The sequence below is a fragment of the Patiria miniata genome, unplaced genomic scaffold (assembly GCF_015706575.1).
Source record: "Patiria miniata isolate m_02_andy unplaced genomic scaffold, ASM1570657v1 HiC_scaffold_2, whole genome shotgun sequence".
In the NCBI taxonomy this organism is placed as follows: Eukaryota; Metazoa; Echinodermata; class Asteroidea; order Valvatida; family Asterinidae; genus Patiria; species Patiria miniata.
This window is the reverse complement of record NW_024037058.1, coordinates 10,083,654-10,099,927: the sequence shown is the minus strand read 5'-3', so window position 1 is coordinate 10,099,927 and position 16,274 is coordinate 10,083,654. Positions and strand designations below refer to the sequence as shown.

General features: G+C 43.4%; 2 protein-coding genes across 2 annotated transcripts; both read right to left on the bottom strand.

Annotated features, from left to right (window-relative positions):
* Nucleotides 1–77: 77 nt before the first annotated feature.
* Nucleotides 78–1,420, bottom strand: LOC119726328 (alpha-2Db adrenergic receptor-like). Its single transcript, XM_038197984.1, has one exon. It carries the CDS (start codon nt 1,418–1,420, stop codon nt 170–172), a length of 1,251 nt encoding a protein of 416 aa, XP_038053912.1. The 3' UTR covers nt 78–169.
* Nucleotides 1,421–6,236: 4,816 nt separating this feature from the next.
* Nucleotides 6,237–7,484, bottom strand: LOC119726327 (D(2)-like dopamine receptor). The gene has a single exon (XM_038197982.1). The coding sequence runs from the start codon at nt 7,482–7,484 to the stop codon at nt 6,237–6,239; it is 1,248 nt and encodes a 415-aa protein (XP_038053910.1).
* Between the last annotated feature and the right edge of the window lie 8,790 nt (nt 7,485–16,274).

The window sequence follows — 16,274 nt, the reverse complement described above, 5'->3', positions numbered from 1 at the left end:
CTACATTTGGGTTTCGTTTTTTGGTTACTCACCCTGTAGAACACCTTTTGTGTTCATATTCTGTGGTTCTGTTTATTATATATTTTGTCAAAAAATGTGTCCTAAATGTATATGTACTTACAATTCAAACATCAAATACGTAAAGTCAACGAATCGCATCAACTAGTGTCTATCTATAGCAGAGCTGAATCCTACTGAGAACTGCTTTGCAGTCTTTCCTGAACCGTCTGTTGGCAAGTCCATAAATCAGTGGATTCACGGCGTTGTTGACGTAAAGAGTTACGGAGAGCTGCTGGAGGATCGTATTGAACAGTGGGTCGGAGTATGAAGCAATCGTAGCAGCAACACGGATCCAGTAGGGTAGCCAGGTCAGGAGAAACACAACGCTGGTGATGAAGAGCATCCTGGTTGTCTTACGCTGTAAAACTGCTGCATCTGCCTTTGGTGGTGCGCGTCCAGCGTAACCTTGATGTTGTCGAGTGTCATTGGTACCATTTACAACACGAGGGTCTTTATCCTTCGACACAAGACAATTTTTGGTCAAATTCGCTTGTGGGTGACTGGCACATCTTTTCCCGCTTTCATCAAAGGTCAATTCGTCGATTTCGTGGCCTGGTGCTCCCTTGTTTTCTACCTGTCTACTGGCATCAGCTGCCGTACTCGATCGTGGTTTGGTTAACGTCGATACGGAAGCGACGGCAGAAATGTTCGGTTCAATATTTGTGAGCACGGAATCGTGTGGCCTTGTCGAACATTGGTCCGCTAGTCTGCAATCTCGAGTGGTACTTTTGACGCCGACTTTGGTGTGTTTCTTGATGGTCATGTAGACTTTGCCGTAACACAGGGCGATCAACACGAGCGCCACGACGAAGCAAATGACTTGGAATGCCAACCTCAAAAGGTCCAAGGACCGGTAACTCGATCCAGGTGTTCTGGGGATTAAGCCAGGAATATTGATGACAAGTGAGAATACAAATGCTGCCCAAGCTGCTATCTTTCCGCGTTTGTGGGTGAAGAACCGGCGGTGTGGCCGGCATATGCAGTCGTAGCGGTCCGCTGCGATCACAGTAGTCATCATAACCGACGTGCCGAGGGTTATTCCCTGAAAAGCTGAGAAAACAAATGTGAACTCATGGACCTCATTGCCGGTGATTTGAGCCACCGTATGATAAATAGAATACACAGCCAGCACGCAGACAGCCAGATCAGCCCAGGCTAAGGCAATGATGAATACATGGGTGCTGGTTTTTAGAGTCTTTGTCCAGAAGACACGGAGTATGAGGCAATTACCGGGAACGCCGAAAATGAAAACGATGCTTTGCACAATCAACTTGAATAGGTTTTCAACGGTGGCAGTCAGGACTAAATCAGAAATGTTTTCAGAAATAGAGGTGGAATTCGGCTCTTGCGTGTGCTCCATGGCTTAAGATTTTGTCGACAAACCTATGTGAAACTCTTTTTCTTAAGTTGGCTGAGAAGAACAGCGGATGTGACATTGGAGTGTTGTCTGCTGGACAGGTACGTGTGCCAGATGAAAGCAACTATCTCCGCCGCATTACCTTTTATACGTAATTGCGACGGACAGAGGAGACGATGTGACCAACCCAATTGTACGTTTTTGCTGTGCACTGTGAGGGCGGCCAATCACGGTCATGCGCATGCCATTTCGTTTATTTTCAGCGATGCATTATATTTAATGGCTTCATATTCCCTTTCTCTTTTATTCAATTTAAAAACTGCATCTGCCGAGGACTGGGACATTCTATCATATTTGGTGATAGATTTAAGTCACGTGCGTATCTAGAAATTACTCTCTTTTTCTTCTTGAGCAGTCTGAAGGAGTCACGCTCTGTACCAAACCGAAATAGCGCATATCTCTGTGGGGTAATTTGATCTGGATGTGCACAGGTCTTTTTTGGGAGAACAATTGAATTGCGGTATATGGTGCCATCACTCACCTGGTGTCTTCCCCATCCCTGTCCATTAAATTTGAGACGTCCAGAAGGATCATAATCAAATTCAGATCCGAGTTTAAAGCTTATGACTTTTTTCTCTCTTTCATTTGTTCCTGTTTTCTTTTGTTGTGGTTGTTGTGGTTGCTGTGGAAGCTGAGCAAGTACAGTGGCGTAGCCACGGGGGGGGGGGGGGGGCGTGGGGGGCGACACCCATGAAACCTTGTCGCCCCCCAGTCGCCCTCCCCCCCCCCCCCTGAGATTTTGAGTTTCTAAAAAAAATTCTCATTGATCTACATGACGCCCCCCCCCCATGAAATGTTCCAGCCCCCCCCCCTCCCCCAGCGCCCCCCCCCCCCCCCCCCCAACTGAAAAATTCTTGGCTACGCCACTGAGCAAGTACGATTGTGTACAACGGCGAAGTTGCGCAATGTCACCATTGTCAATAGGCCTTAGGAGTGTTGACGTCAAATTTTTCTAAAAAAGTTATTCAAAGAGCTATTTCAGAGTGGCAACTGACATAATGTGCAATATATACGCTGCTGCGCCGTGTTACTGTTTCAAGCTTAAAACGGCACATTCTAATCGACATAGTTTGGAAAAAGATGCAAGAAAATATCGCCAAACTGAAATTGTCCGTCAAACCTATAACTCAAATTTATTCTGGACAAATCTTCATAATCATAATCCTACTAAGAAATGGACTATCACAAACAGTGAGTCGGAATAACAAGAAAATACGTATAAAAATACAAATACCGCAGCTTGGAAAACTTTCCTTGTTAAGCAGGGAGAACGGCGCGAATCTTTCAAGTTCAGTTTGTGCCAGGGAAATTTCACCTTATAAGATGAGACAGAGAAACACTCTAAGATAAGGTGATACGTTCAAAGTGAGACCATTTCAGACATCCATAAGGCTATGAGAGAAGAGCAATGCAAACGAGACCTGATCAGTGAACGCCTTCACAAGAAAGGCAAACCGACACGTGAGCTATGACAGACAAAGGAGGCAGGCATCCTTTTGACATAACGTACGCGATGAACCGACAGATATTAAGAAAGCATACCAAGCGCTTAACCTGGGAGAGGTAGGCTTGGTATTCAGTTTTGAGCAATGAATACCACTGGAGTCACAGGTAAATCTTCATTCGAATTTAAATTTAAAAAGGCAAATTATTAAAGTTCTCCGCTTATGTGGCAATATCTCTCTTTGACCCATTAAGATGTAACGAAGATGAGGGACGATTTCTATTTTGATCTTTCGTTTTCCAGATTCCTACCGTTCCTTCCACATTTTTTAACATTCATATAGTACAAAGAGTCACCGTGACTATCCCTATCAGGACCAGGGCGCAATGTGCATCCCTGTTAACTTCTTATAATAGCTCTGGAACGTTTAAGCCGATCGGCATGAAATTAAGTGACTTGTTCTAACTGTTATCGGGGGTCAGCATGGTACCAAATATACGCCATAGGATGCCCGTCGTTACAATGGCAACTGACGGTAATCATAACATTTGGTCATTTTGTATTTTTTTTTTTAATGAAAAGTATGCACTTTTGTGAGTCAAAACCATTTGGTTTTTTTTGCCCGAACCTATCAAGCATCCACTTTGGACTAAAATCCATGATCACGTGACCAACTGCAATACGTGCTCAGGAAACTTATATGGCCGCTAGGTGCAAGAGCTTGTTTTCACGTTTTTGCACAATTTTCTTTCGGGTTACTTGGGGTTATTTTGGGGTACTTATAAATCCAAGCATTCATAACACTAACATACTTCATTTGTGCCGATTGTGGTTGAAAAAAATCAAAGGTTTGGACAAAATCACAAAAATTATGATTTTGCCAAAATAATGGGTACAGCGCCCTCTCTCGGTAATTTTTCAGCCAAAACTTGTTCAATTTGATGAGTTGTCAAAACTCATCAAACTGAAAAAAATATTTGTACCAAATTTGAAAACATTTGGATGAAACATTTATGGAAACTGTATCAAAAACACTGGTTTTTGGTACCAAAAAATGGCAAAAATATAACAAAGCGCTATCTTGGCCTCCCGACCAATGAGATAGAGGGACTGCAACGTCTGCAAAATGCTGCAGCCAGATTGGTTTGTCGCTGCAAGCGAAGCGAAAACATAACCCCAATCCTACAATCACTTCATTGGCTCCCAGTGTCACAGCGAATCATCTACAAAACTCTCATCCTCACATTTAAAGCAGTGCACGGACTGGCACCATCCTACTTACAGGAGCTGGTACATTGTTATCGGCCCACTCGCCAACTACGGTCTGCATCGTTCGTGATGTTGCAGGCACACACTCTACCTCCAGGGACCTCCACGGACGGTGGCAGAGCATTCAGTGCTGCTGCTCCCTCTCTCTGGAACAGTTTGCCGTCATAATTATATCAAGGACTCGATGACACTTGATTTGTTCAAGAGTCGTCTAAAGACTCATCTTTTTAAACACTATTTTAATGCAGTGAATTAGTAGTGTAGTGGTACTGCCTCGGACGACTGCCCCGGCGAGTAGCTGCGAACGGCCTAGCCTCTACGGTCGGGTACGCAGATCCGTTTCGGCGGAGATTTACCGCCAGTCCCGCAGCAGACTACCAAAAACAACACCCCATCACTCACTCCACTCACTGGGCTGACACAGACGGGGGAGATATCTCGGGGAAGGAATGGGACACCGGACACTGATTTGCGCCTACCCTTAGCTTTGGCGATTTATTCCTTATTCCAGTTTCAGCCTACCTAGGTGCCTCGCCTACGTGATCATGTATTTAATCACTTACCTTATAGCCTCAGAGATTACTTAATTATCTGGATTATGATGCAGGAATCATTTGTCAATTACACTCACACAAAGTATGAGGCTCCCTCCATTGCGACTGCAGGTGATTGGTTATTGGTTGATTGCTTTGATTGGTTGATTGATTAGAGCAGTGCGAGAATACTTCATGAGACCGCGCTCGGTTTACAGCCACAGCAGAAAGAGAGCAAAGCTGAGTGCTTATATACACTGGGGCTATTGGCTGGTGCCCCCATACACCTGGGTGAGTGCACGTGCACTCCGCTGGCTACCAGTAAAGAATTAAAGTGCACTCTCTATAAAATGCATTGCGCTACAGTAGTAGTAGTCCGGCAGAAGGGCATATGAGCGTTCTGACACAAAAATCATTTCCAAGAAAATTGCATTAAAAGGTTCCAATGTTCCCCCGCCCGCATTTTGACGAAAATGTTTAAATTTCATTAAAATGGAGGCATTTTTCTGCATATGCCCTTTTGCTGGGAACATTCTGGTTATTACGCACTATTGCATAAGGGCATATGCTCATATGCCCTTCTGCCGGGCTCACGACGACTGTCTGTCTGGTGTTTTCCATGTACAAAGGTTTGATCGTTGTATTTTATTGGCAAATACCTATTTATTCCTGTTTTTATCTAGTATGTTTGCTTGTGTGTTCTAAATCGCTTTTTAAATGTTAGATTGTAGGCCCCCCATGCAGCTTTTGTCTTAAGGTTTTATTGGAATTAGTTTTTTAACTTAAATAATACAGTTTGTATGTCTTTTCTTTGTTTAAGCGCCTTGAGGTGGATTTTTCTGCGATTATCTGCGCTTTATAAATGTTATTATTATTATTATGTTTCTACTTTAGACTAAAATTCATGGTCAAGTGACCAATTATAATACACATTGGGAAATTAATATAGCCAACATTGGTGCAAAACAAATGTCACCTTCTCTGCACAATTGTCTTTGTTTAAGGAGACCTATCAATGCAAACTGCAAAGCATTCGATACACTAGCATGATTACTTCATTGGTGCCAAATCTGGTTAAAAATTCAAATTTTGGGACACAAAAAAGGGGATCTTGATTTCAGAAGAAAAGTGAGTATACCGCCCTCTGTCGGTAACGTTGGATGCCAATTGACCCAAAGAACATTTGTGCCAAATTTGAAAAACAATTTTGAAAAAAAATTGTAAAAGAAATGTCAATACTACTGATTTTGACCAAAAATTGACCAAAATAGTTAAGCCACCTCTTGTGACGGCACCGCAACGTCATATTGAACAACACCGACGAGAAAATTGGTCGAAAAAAAAATCGGTCGCCGCATCAGTAGACCCAAACGCTCCGGTCGCGATAGGGTTAAAATTTACAACACCTCGTGTCTTCATAAATATAATTGCTGTATATTTTCTGCTTGTCAAAAATTGTGTAGTCAAGGTACACTCACAATTAAGACAGCAAAACGCGTTAACTAGTGTCATTTTAACAGAGCCTAACCTTACTGAGAACTGCCTTGCAGTCTTTCCTGAACCGTCTGTTGGCAAGTCCGTAAATCAGCGGATTCACTGCGTTGTTGACGTAAAGAGTTACGGAGAGCTGCCGGAGGATCAAATGCAACACTGAGTCGTTGAAGAAAGCAAACACAGCCGCAACACGGATCCAGTAGGGTAGCCAGGTCAGGAGAAACACAACGCTGGTGATGAAGAGCATCCTGGTTGTCTTACGCTGTAAAACTGCTGCATCTGCCTTTGGTTGTGCGCGTCCTGCATTACCTTGGTGTTGGCGAGGATAACTGTCATTCTTCTCAACACGAGATTGTGTATCCTTTGACGCAAGTTCATGTGTGGTCAAAGTCGCTTGTGGGTGACTGGCCCATCTTTTCCCGCTTTCGTCAAAGGTCGATTCGTCGAATTCGTGGTTTGGCACTCCCTTGCTTTCTACGATTCTGCTGGCATCAGCTGCTGCACTCGAGCATGGTTTACAGACGAACGTCGACACGGAGGTGACGGCAGGAATGTTCGGTTTGACATTTTTCAATACGGAGTCATGTGGCCTTGTCGAGCATTCGTCGGCTAATCGAGAGACGCTGCAATTTCTAGTGGTACTTTTGATGTCGACTTTGGTGTGTTTCTTGATGGCTGTGTAGACTTTGCAGTAACAAAGGGCGATCATCACGAGCGCCACGACGAAGCAAATGACTTCGAATGCCTTTTCCAACGACTGCCCGCTAGCAAGGGTTTCGGGGATGAAGGCAGGAACATTGATGACCAGTGAGAATACGAATGCTGCCCAAGCTGCTATCTTGCCGCGTTTGTGGGTGAAGAACCGGCGGTGTGGCCGGCATACGCAGTCGTAGCGGTCCGCTGCGATCACAGAAGACAACATAACCGACGTACCGATGGCCGTTGATTCAAAAGCGTGGATAATAAATGAGAACACCGGAACCTCATATCTAGCCATTTCAGCAACCTTACCATAAATACGATGCACAGCCAGCAAGCAGGCGACCAGATCGGCCCAGGCTAAGGACATGATCAGGACATGGGTACTGGTCTTCAAAGTCTTTGTCCAGTCGACACGAAGTATGAGGCAGTTACCAGGCACGCCGAATAAGAAAATGACGCTCTGTACAGATAACCAAAATATGTTTCCAGCCGTGTCAGACAGGCCTGAATCCGAGTCTGTGTTTTCAAAAATTGAGGTGGAATTCGACACTGAAGTATTCTCCATGACTGGAGTTTCTCTCATCACCACTTTCATAAAATTCTCCTTGTTAGGGCGTCTCAAAAGAACAGAAAATGTTGAAATTGTAAAGTGTCTGTCTATATATGGTGCACAAGATGAAAGCAATGGCAACTATCTCCGCAGCCTTACATACTATCCTTAATGCGACGCACAGCGGAGACGACGTATTGTGATCGGCAGCATTTAGCATTTTCTTGCTGTGTACATGTATTGGGGGCTAGCTAGGTTGGTCAATCATGGTCATGAATGCCGAAGTTGTTTATCATCAACGGTCCATTATAAGTATCGGCTTCGTAACCTTTTATCTCCTTCCCTTATATAAACATGCATCTCCTGAGAACTTGCAGGATTTTCTCTACGGCCTTGGCTTTCGAAGCACTGCCTGTTTATCTAGAAACTTGCCGATATGCAGTGGCGTAGCCACGGGGGGGGGGGGGGCGTGGGGGCGATCCCCCCCCCCATGAAACCTTGTCGCCCCCCCCCCCCCAGTCGCCCCCCACTGAGATTTTGAGTTTTAAAAAAATTATCATTGATATACATGACGCCATGGGCGTCAATCCTGGGAGGGGGGGACAGGGGACATGTCTCTCCCCCCCCCCCCCCCCCCCCCCCCACTTTTTGAAGGGTGGGGGACACAATATCAAATGTCCCCCCCCCCCCACATTTGTGAACTCGTGTCTCATTTACAGTGCCCTATTATGTACTACAATGTATCTTTTGCTTAGAAAATATTGGTTAAATTGGTCAGAAATTGCCTCAGATAGCACCACAGAGCATTTAGAATCCATAAAATTTTCGGGGCCCTAAGCGGGCCCCGAACCCCACGCCTAAAGCTCAGAATTCTGGTAGCTGATTCAATGACTCCAACCCCGAAAACGATGTTCAAATAATTATCTTTTGCTAAGAAAATATTAGTTAAAGCATGGAGGAAAGTCGTAAGAAATTGCTTCAGATCACACCACAGAACATCTAGAATCAACGGTCGGGGCCCTTAAGCGGGCCCCGAACCCCACGCCGTAAAGGCTTCGCGCTTCGCGCTCGCATCAGTTCTGATCAAGGTATGTCCGCCCCCCTCCACTTTTGAGAAGCGATTGACGCCCCTTCATGACGCCCCCCATGAAATGTTCCAGCCCCCCAGCGCCCCCCCCCCCCCCCCCCCCACTGAAAAATTCCTGGCTACGCCACTGCCGATAAGCGAAGACAATTCATTTGCTTGTGGAAATTAACCTTATTTTTCTTGAGCTATTGGAACTGTTGGAAATTATCGAGCTTTGTACCAAACCAGAATTCAGAAGGAGATTTCTGTGAAATAAATTTATATTGGTGTGTGTGAGAACTATTGTTTGGTCGATATTCGTTTGGCCGCCCAATTTAATCGTAGTTTATAAAATGAGTTGATTTTAATTGAATTCAAATACTTTATTTAGCAAGGAAATTATATTTGCTCCCGGGAAAAAAAATATATATTTACCAATTTCAAAAAAATAAATACAATGCTATCACCAAAAGCAGTAAAATTACACTACTATTCAAATTTAACATTATAGAATGTTAGATATAATTAAAACATATCAAAAGACGTCTCTGTTACTTTCAGTCATTCTTAAATATAAAAACAAGCTTTTAAAATTGGAATTATGAAATGAGATGGATCAGGGTAAAAGTGATCGCGGGTGTCGTGTTTTTGTCTCAGGTATCGGCAGTTTCATCCTACCCCTACGCGGAGTGATTTGTCCGGTTAGTCAGATTTCATGTAATGGATGACTCTCATCATATCAAACCGAAGAATATATCTAATTTCCAAACCACGGTGATGGACCGAGTGTGGGGACTGTGTTGGTCGGAAACTGAGCTACTGGTTTGCGAGAAACCTCAAAAAACAGTCGTTCAATAAATCAATGCTGGCCGACAAAGACCATGGAGAATTTCTTTGACTCAGTTCTTGGTTTGTCTTTCTTTTGATTCAGTCTTTGTTTCTTTCTTCTCTTCTGTCTTTTCTGGATCTTTCTTTCTTTGTTCTACAACAATACCATACAATTGTACATGCATTAACAATCAACACGCAATTAGCAATAACATGAATCATTAAATGTGATCATAAACAATGGATACATGACCAGTATGTGAAGAGAGAATACATTAAGTGCCCGTGTTACACAAATAACCCATGAAAAATCCCCACAATTTCCTCTAAATGGCAACACAGATCACTTATACTATACCACAAAAGAATCTTTACATTATCATCTACATTAATGCTAATCATACTCGCCCAGTCAATTATTATAGAAATGGATCATTTCTGATGTAATTCTGGGAACATTTACGGTAAAAAAAAACTTGCAGAAGCAGCCATGATGGGAAGGATAAACAGCGTCACCAAGTGGCGAGAGAACTTTCCGAAACAACACCACAAATTTTGAAGGGCGACCGCTCTATCTGAAAGAGTCAGATTCAACACCGAGTCTATACCTCTTCCTGACCGACAACCGATCACATTTGCGACCTGTCGCACCAACTTATTGATTTGATCTTTCTCTGTCAGAGCAGCATTCTCGCCCAGCTGACTAGTCAGTTATTCTATACAGTAAATCGAAGGGTTCTCCTTGAATGAATTCCTCTCCCAAAGGCAGTAGAGACGGGGTGTTATCCTTGCGAAAATGTAATCCACATTGATCATGCCACATGAACTTGTCATCTATTACCACACCCACATACTTGTATTTAGATACCCTTTCAACCTCACTGCCCTTGATTTGAACAGACATTGGCTCAGTCTTTTTAACCCGAAAATCAATCAACATTTCCTTGGTCTTGTTGACATTAATTTCTCAATACTGTGGCGGGAATACCTGTGACCCGATCCGTAGTCCCTTTACCCAGACAACCTAGCTTAGGATCAGTACCCCAGCAGCCGGGAATGCAGGCCCGTTTGGATGGAAATATACCGCCCTATATGCGTAGCGGCACTCACCAACGCCCCTCAACCCTCAAGATGGACAACACAAACAATTAAGTACACAACAGTCAATGACCTCAATTACTGATTGATTTATTTACACAGAATCATGTCATATGATGGACCTCTCGTTAAATTAGCCTCTAAGAAGTGATTGGTCTCTGAGCCTCTCAATTATCTCGATGGGTAGCCTCGCATTAGCCGCTACGGTAAAGCAGTGCTGGGCAGCACGGCGATGCCTGGCTGGGGATAGCCTCTGAATCCCGGGTAAGAACCGTACGCCTCTAGCGTTCCTGTGCGCCTCCACTCTCCCGCCCTCGACCGTTTCCAGTCGCGATCCCTCCTCGAGGCGGCGGGTAGATGAGCGCGCCCTTCCGGCTCCGTCACGTTACAATCTGCAGATCGCTGTATGTCGCTCCGCCTCCAGTAGCCTCCGCGGACTCCGTGCCTCCTTATGCAAGCCCGACTTCACCGCACCACCCAGCACACGCCCGTCAGCTCGCGCAAGCTAATTTGCCTACCGTCTCTTCCCCGTAGATGATCTCGGCGTACGCTCGGAAGGTTGTGTCTGAGATAAGCCTAATTTGTGACTGTGTGTGTCTGAGCTGTGTCTACCTTAGCTGAGTCTGTCTCGCAACTGCCCCGGGGCCTTATATAGGGCCTGCAGCCGCGAGCGCGCCCTTTTTAGGCTACGCTGCTATAGTAATTTGCGCCACAATACTTTCAATCGCAGTAATCCACAAACCGGTCAACCTGGTTTATAAAAAGAACACTGTCATCATCATGCTTTATAAATCCTACCTTAGCCGAATTATCAACAAATTTAACCAAGGAACACAACTCATCAGTGTTTTCACAGTCTGCAGTATACAATGTGCTTGAATAAGTTGTATCTGAATGCACCTTCGATTCGCCCAAACTAATTATAACAAATTGAGTGCGATCAGTGGGATAATTCAAGATGAAGGTCATTAACGAATGAGGTACACTGTCCAGGTTTGAAAGCTTTTGACAAAGAAGATGTAGCTGTATTGTGTTGAACGCCGATGGGAAATAAAAAAAAATAACCCCTGTAGAGTGCCCTTGACTTGCTTTATCTAAATGGAAATACAGTTGTTCTAATACGACTTAAGAAAGCATCGTCGGTACTTCTGTCTTTCCAATGTGCAAACTGCATGGAATAGAAAGAATTATGTACAAAAATCTGCACAGAGGTCAATACAACTGGACGAAAATCATTTAGGCAAGAAAATGGTGATTTTGCCAAATCAGTGTGTACAGCGCCCTCTATATGTAATTGTTGATGTCAAAAATTATTTAGTTGGATGAGTTTTGACCAAAATATTATTTGTACCAAATTTGAAAGCATTTTGATAACAGATGTATAAAAAAATCGGTCAATTATTCTGTTTTTGACCCAAAAATGGCAAAAATTTAGCAAAGCGCTTTATTGTCACAGCAGCGCACCCCCAAATTATGTCATATTGTGGAATACAGGCCAAACAACATTGCTGCCAAATATTAGAAAATTGGATGCCGAATATAGGAAATAGGATAGGGGTGGCCTTGAGAAGACGCGAAATAACGCCCTCCTCGTGTCTTTAACACCGCTTGTGTTCATGTACTATCAGTTATGTTCATTTTCTTCTTTTTAAAAAAAAAAGCTGCCTTCTTAGGTAAACTTACAATTAACACATCAACTTCATAAGTACTTCAAATTGCGTGAACTAATGTCATTTTAACAGAACTTAATCTTACTGAGAATTGTCTTGCAGTCTTTCCTGAACCGTCTGTTGTCCGTAAATCAGGGAATTCATGGCGTTGTTGACGTAAACCGTACCGGTGAGATGCTTAAAAATAATATAAAACGCTGGGTTGTAGTGTGAAGCAAGAGAAGCGGCAAGAAGAATCCAGTAGGGTAGCCAGGTCAGGAGAAACACAACGCTGGTGATGAAGAGCATCCTGGTTGTCTTACGCTGTAAAACTGCTGCATCTGCCTTTGGTGGTGCGCGTCCAACGTTACCTTGGTGTTGTCGCGTATCATTGGTTCCGTTCACAACGCGACATTCTGTATCCTACGACACAACTACATGTTTGGTCAAAGTCGCTTGAGGTTGACCAGCCCATATTTTCCCTCTTTCGTCAAGAGTCGATTCGTCGATTTCGTGGCTCGGTGCTCCCTCGCTTTGTGCCATTATACTGACATCAGCTACTGTGCTCGAGCATGGTTTATGGGTGAATGGATAATGTGCTAAAGAAATAGTCCCTTACTTAAAGAAACTAAATATACAAGAAATACAAAAAAAGTAAGGGGGGGGGGGTCAATTTTCGTACCTGTCACACATGACTGTAATGGATGACTCTCGTCGAATGAAATCGAATAATATCAATAAATCAATGCTGGCCGATAAAGAACATGAAGCATTCTGCTTTGACTCAGTTCTGAATTGTTTGTCTTTCATGTGGTTCGGTCTTTGTTTCTTCTTCTTTACTTCCACCAAGTGGCGAGAGAACTTTCTGAAACAGCATCGTAAACACTGAAGGGAGCCCTCTCTATCTGAAAGAGTCAGATTCAACTCCGAGTCTACTAATTCCTGACCGACCACCGATCACCCTTGCGGCCTGTCGTACCAAGTTATTGATTTGATCCATCTCTGCCTGAGTAGCATTCCCTTCCAATTTGTTCGTAGCCCCCCAAATTTTTCGTAGGCCCTGGGCACAGTGCCTTCTATCCTATTGATAATCCGGGTCTGTAATTTTTCCAAAAATTATTTCCGGTTGTAAATCTCACGGAACTGCTAAAGGTGATGGACCAGGTTTAACATTGTTGGAGCAATAAGAGCTACTGATATAACAGAGAGTTCCTGCTTAAAATTGTATAACGTTGGCAGAGTGAGACTGTAATGGTCTAAGTGGATGCAATCGCGTAAGATCAGGTACCATTTTTGCAGATTCGCTGACCTCTTTATAATTATGTTTCCTTTTGGATTTCGCAAATTGACTGTTTCACTGATCTTGTTGAATATTGTATTATAGGCTTCATGCGGAGACCGTGTTTTGTTTCTTTCCTTGAAAAAAAGGTAAAAATATATTCCGTGAATTAATCCTTGCAAGTGTTTAAAAAAAACTGTGATTGATAAAACAATCAGTTATGTACTGACCAAGCATTCGGGGGTCGGATAAGCCATCGCAATGAGCCCTAGAGATTGGACTCTTCTGGAATCTCGGCGGTCCCGGTCCACACTTCCTTCCCTGTCAATCCGTAATAACCAGAGGGCCAGGCACTATGTAAAAGCAAAGAGCTAAGGGGGGAAGAAGGCAGCACCCTAAGCTATATGTTCCTCCGAGTGGACCACATGCCTTGAACCTGTACGAAGATTCACAACCTGGACTTTGCAGACAGTCCCAGCAGCAGTGATTAAGTTAAGGTACTGTTTGTATAATAGGACCGTAAATTGAATCAGAGGGTTAAAATAAAACCAGCGCGTGTTGAAAACCAAAATGACACATGCGGAATTCGAACCACCGATTTTCCACCCGCGGGTCAGCAATTTAACCACTAGGCACTATATGTATGCCATTTCACCAGTTACAGTTACGTTCGAGTTTAAAACCTAAGAACCATTCATTGTTTTTTCAAGATCGGGTCGTTGAACTGGTTTCAATAACCCTCTGTACTAATTACGTCACGCAATTTTCACCGCAGTGCATTGTGGGATTGATTCGGGGTCACCGCACCGTGATCGCTATAGAAAACATGTAGTATTGTGTATTATGGGTCTGATTTATTTAAATTCGCGTCACTAAAACTATCGAAAATGACCCTCAAATGTGATAAAATCTCGTTTAATTAATCTTAACTATATTTCAGGTCGATGATTCTTAAAACATAACGGAGAATTTAGGTATGCACAACGCTAGTCACGATGGTCATATATCGCACGGTACTACGCGTATACGGCGCGCGTGACTGTGTATGTGGCGCTAGTACAGCGGGCAACGAGCAACTTGCTACGGCAGGAAGATTCGGGGAAACACGCTGCTTCAAATAAGAGCGGTAGGCCTATATAATCGGTATCCAGCCTCGAAATCAATTATTAAACTAAATAAGTACATAAAAAAAAAGTACGGGAAAAAAACATACACAAAAAAGACATTTCACGTTTTGTGAATCAAATTGCAGAAATATTCTCCATCTATTTTGTTTGGCACCTGGGACCGAGTTGACTTGGGACCGAGTTAGCACCGACTGTGTTGGTTTCGAGTCAACTCGGTACCAGCTTAACATACACAGTCACGCGCGCCGTATACGCGTAGTACGTACCGTGCGATATATGGTCATCGTGACTAGCGTTGTGCATACCTAAATTCTCCGTCATTTTTAAAGAATCATCGACCTGAAATGTAGTTTATATTAATTAAGACGAGGTTTTATCACATTTGAGAGTTATTTTCGATAGCTTTCGTGCCGCAAATTAAAGAAAATCAGACCCAAAAAACATAATAATTATAGTCGTGTTCCTTAACGTGGCGCACTTCGAAGCTTACCCGACTTTCCTCGTATAGTGTTGCCAAACCTCTTTGTTGACAAACCTCAAATTCATGCAGTAAAATACTAGTACTTTTACCTTATTAATGCTTGCTATTTAACCTCTGTGAACAATTTCAGTTGCATAAAATTTAATCCGAAATTCAAAAACGGTGGCGTCCGGAAATTGGGCACAAATTGGCGGAGTGTTCTCTAACGTGGCGCACTTGAATAAATCTCTGAAAATTCCAAATTAACATTCAAGAATTTCTGTAAACTTGATAAACTCTGATAAATAATTATTATCTCTACTTACATACCCAGCCAGATGTTTGTCAGAAAATCATTTTCCTATTTTTCGGGGCATTTTCAAAGGGTTCACTTTGCACTTGAAAATAATATCGGAAAATCACGCCAAAATAATTTTTTTCTTCTAAATTTGTTACAAGTAAATAAACTCAGGATTTATGAACAGGAGTGTTAAGAACTTGATGAAATTTCACTTTCTGTAAAAATTTCAGTTAAAACTTTTCATCTAGGTAGGCGCTACAGTCGAAAAATCAAAGTGCGCCACGTTGGGGGCCGCGCCACGTTAGGGTACATCGACAATACTACATGTTTTCTGTAGCGATCGCGGTGCAGCGACCCCCACTCAATCCCACAATGCACTGCGGTAAACATTGCGTGACGTAATTAGCACAGAGGGTTATTGTTTACGGGTTTTTTCCTTTCCGTTGTAGAGGGCCTTTTCAGCGCGCCAATTATAACTGCGCTCTATTTACGTAACGTATTTTATGCGTGTTTTTATAAACGTCCAGTTCCTCTTCTTCGCTCTCGATCTCGTGTGAATAAGGAAACTCCCCTCCCCTGCCAATGCGGGCCAATATATGTTCCGATCTCAGCTTAGTAAGCTTCAGGTGCTACAGGCAAGGATGAAGTGTTTCGTTGGCGTATATTAGCCCCAGTGTTCCGTAAGCCCTACTGCGCCCTAGGAACCGGCACCAAAGTCATGGTGATGCTATTAAAGTACAAAGCACTGTGCAAATCTAGCCAGGATAAACTGGTGTAGGTCCTAGCTCTAAAAGCCTGTTGGCACCAAGGGCGTCAATCGCTTCTCAAAAGTGGGGGCGACATGCTTGTGTATCTTGATCAGAACCAGTGCGAAGCCTAACGGCCTGAAGTTGGAGGCCCACTTAGGGCCCCGGGGGACTAAATCGGGCGCCAGATGCACTGTGCTGCGATCTGAGGCAATTTCCGACCACTTTAACCATTTTGATTTTAGCAAAAG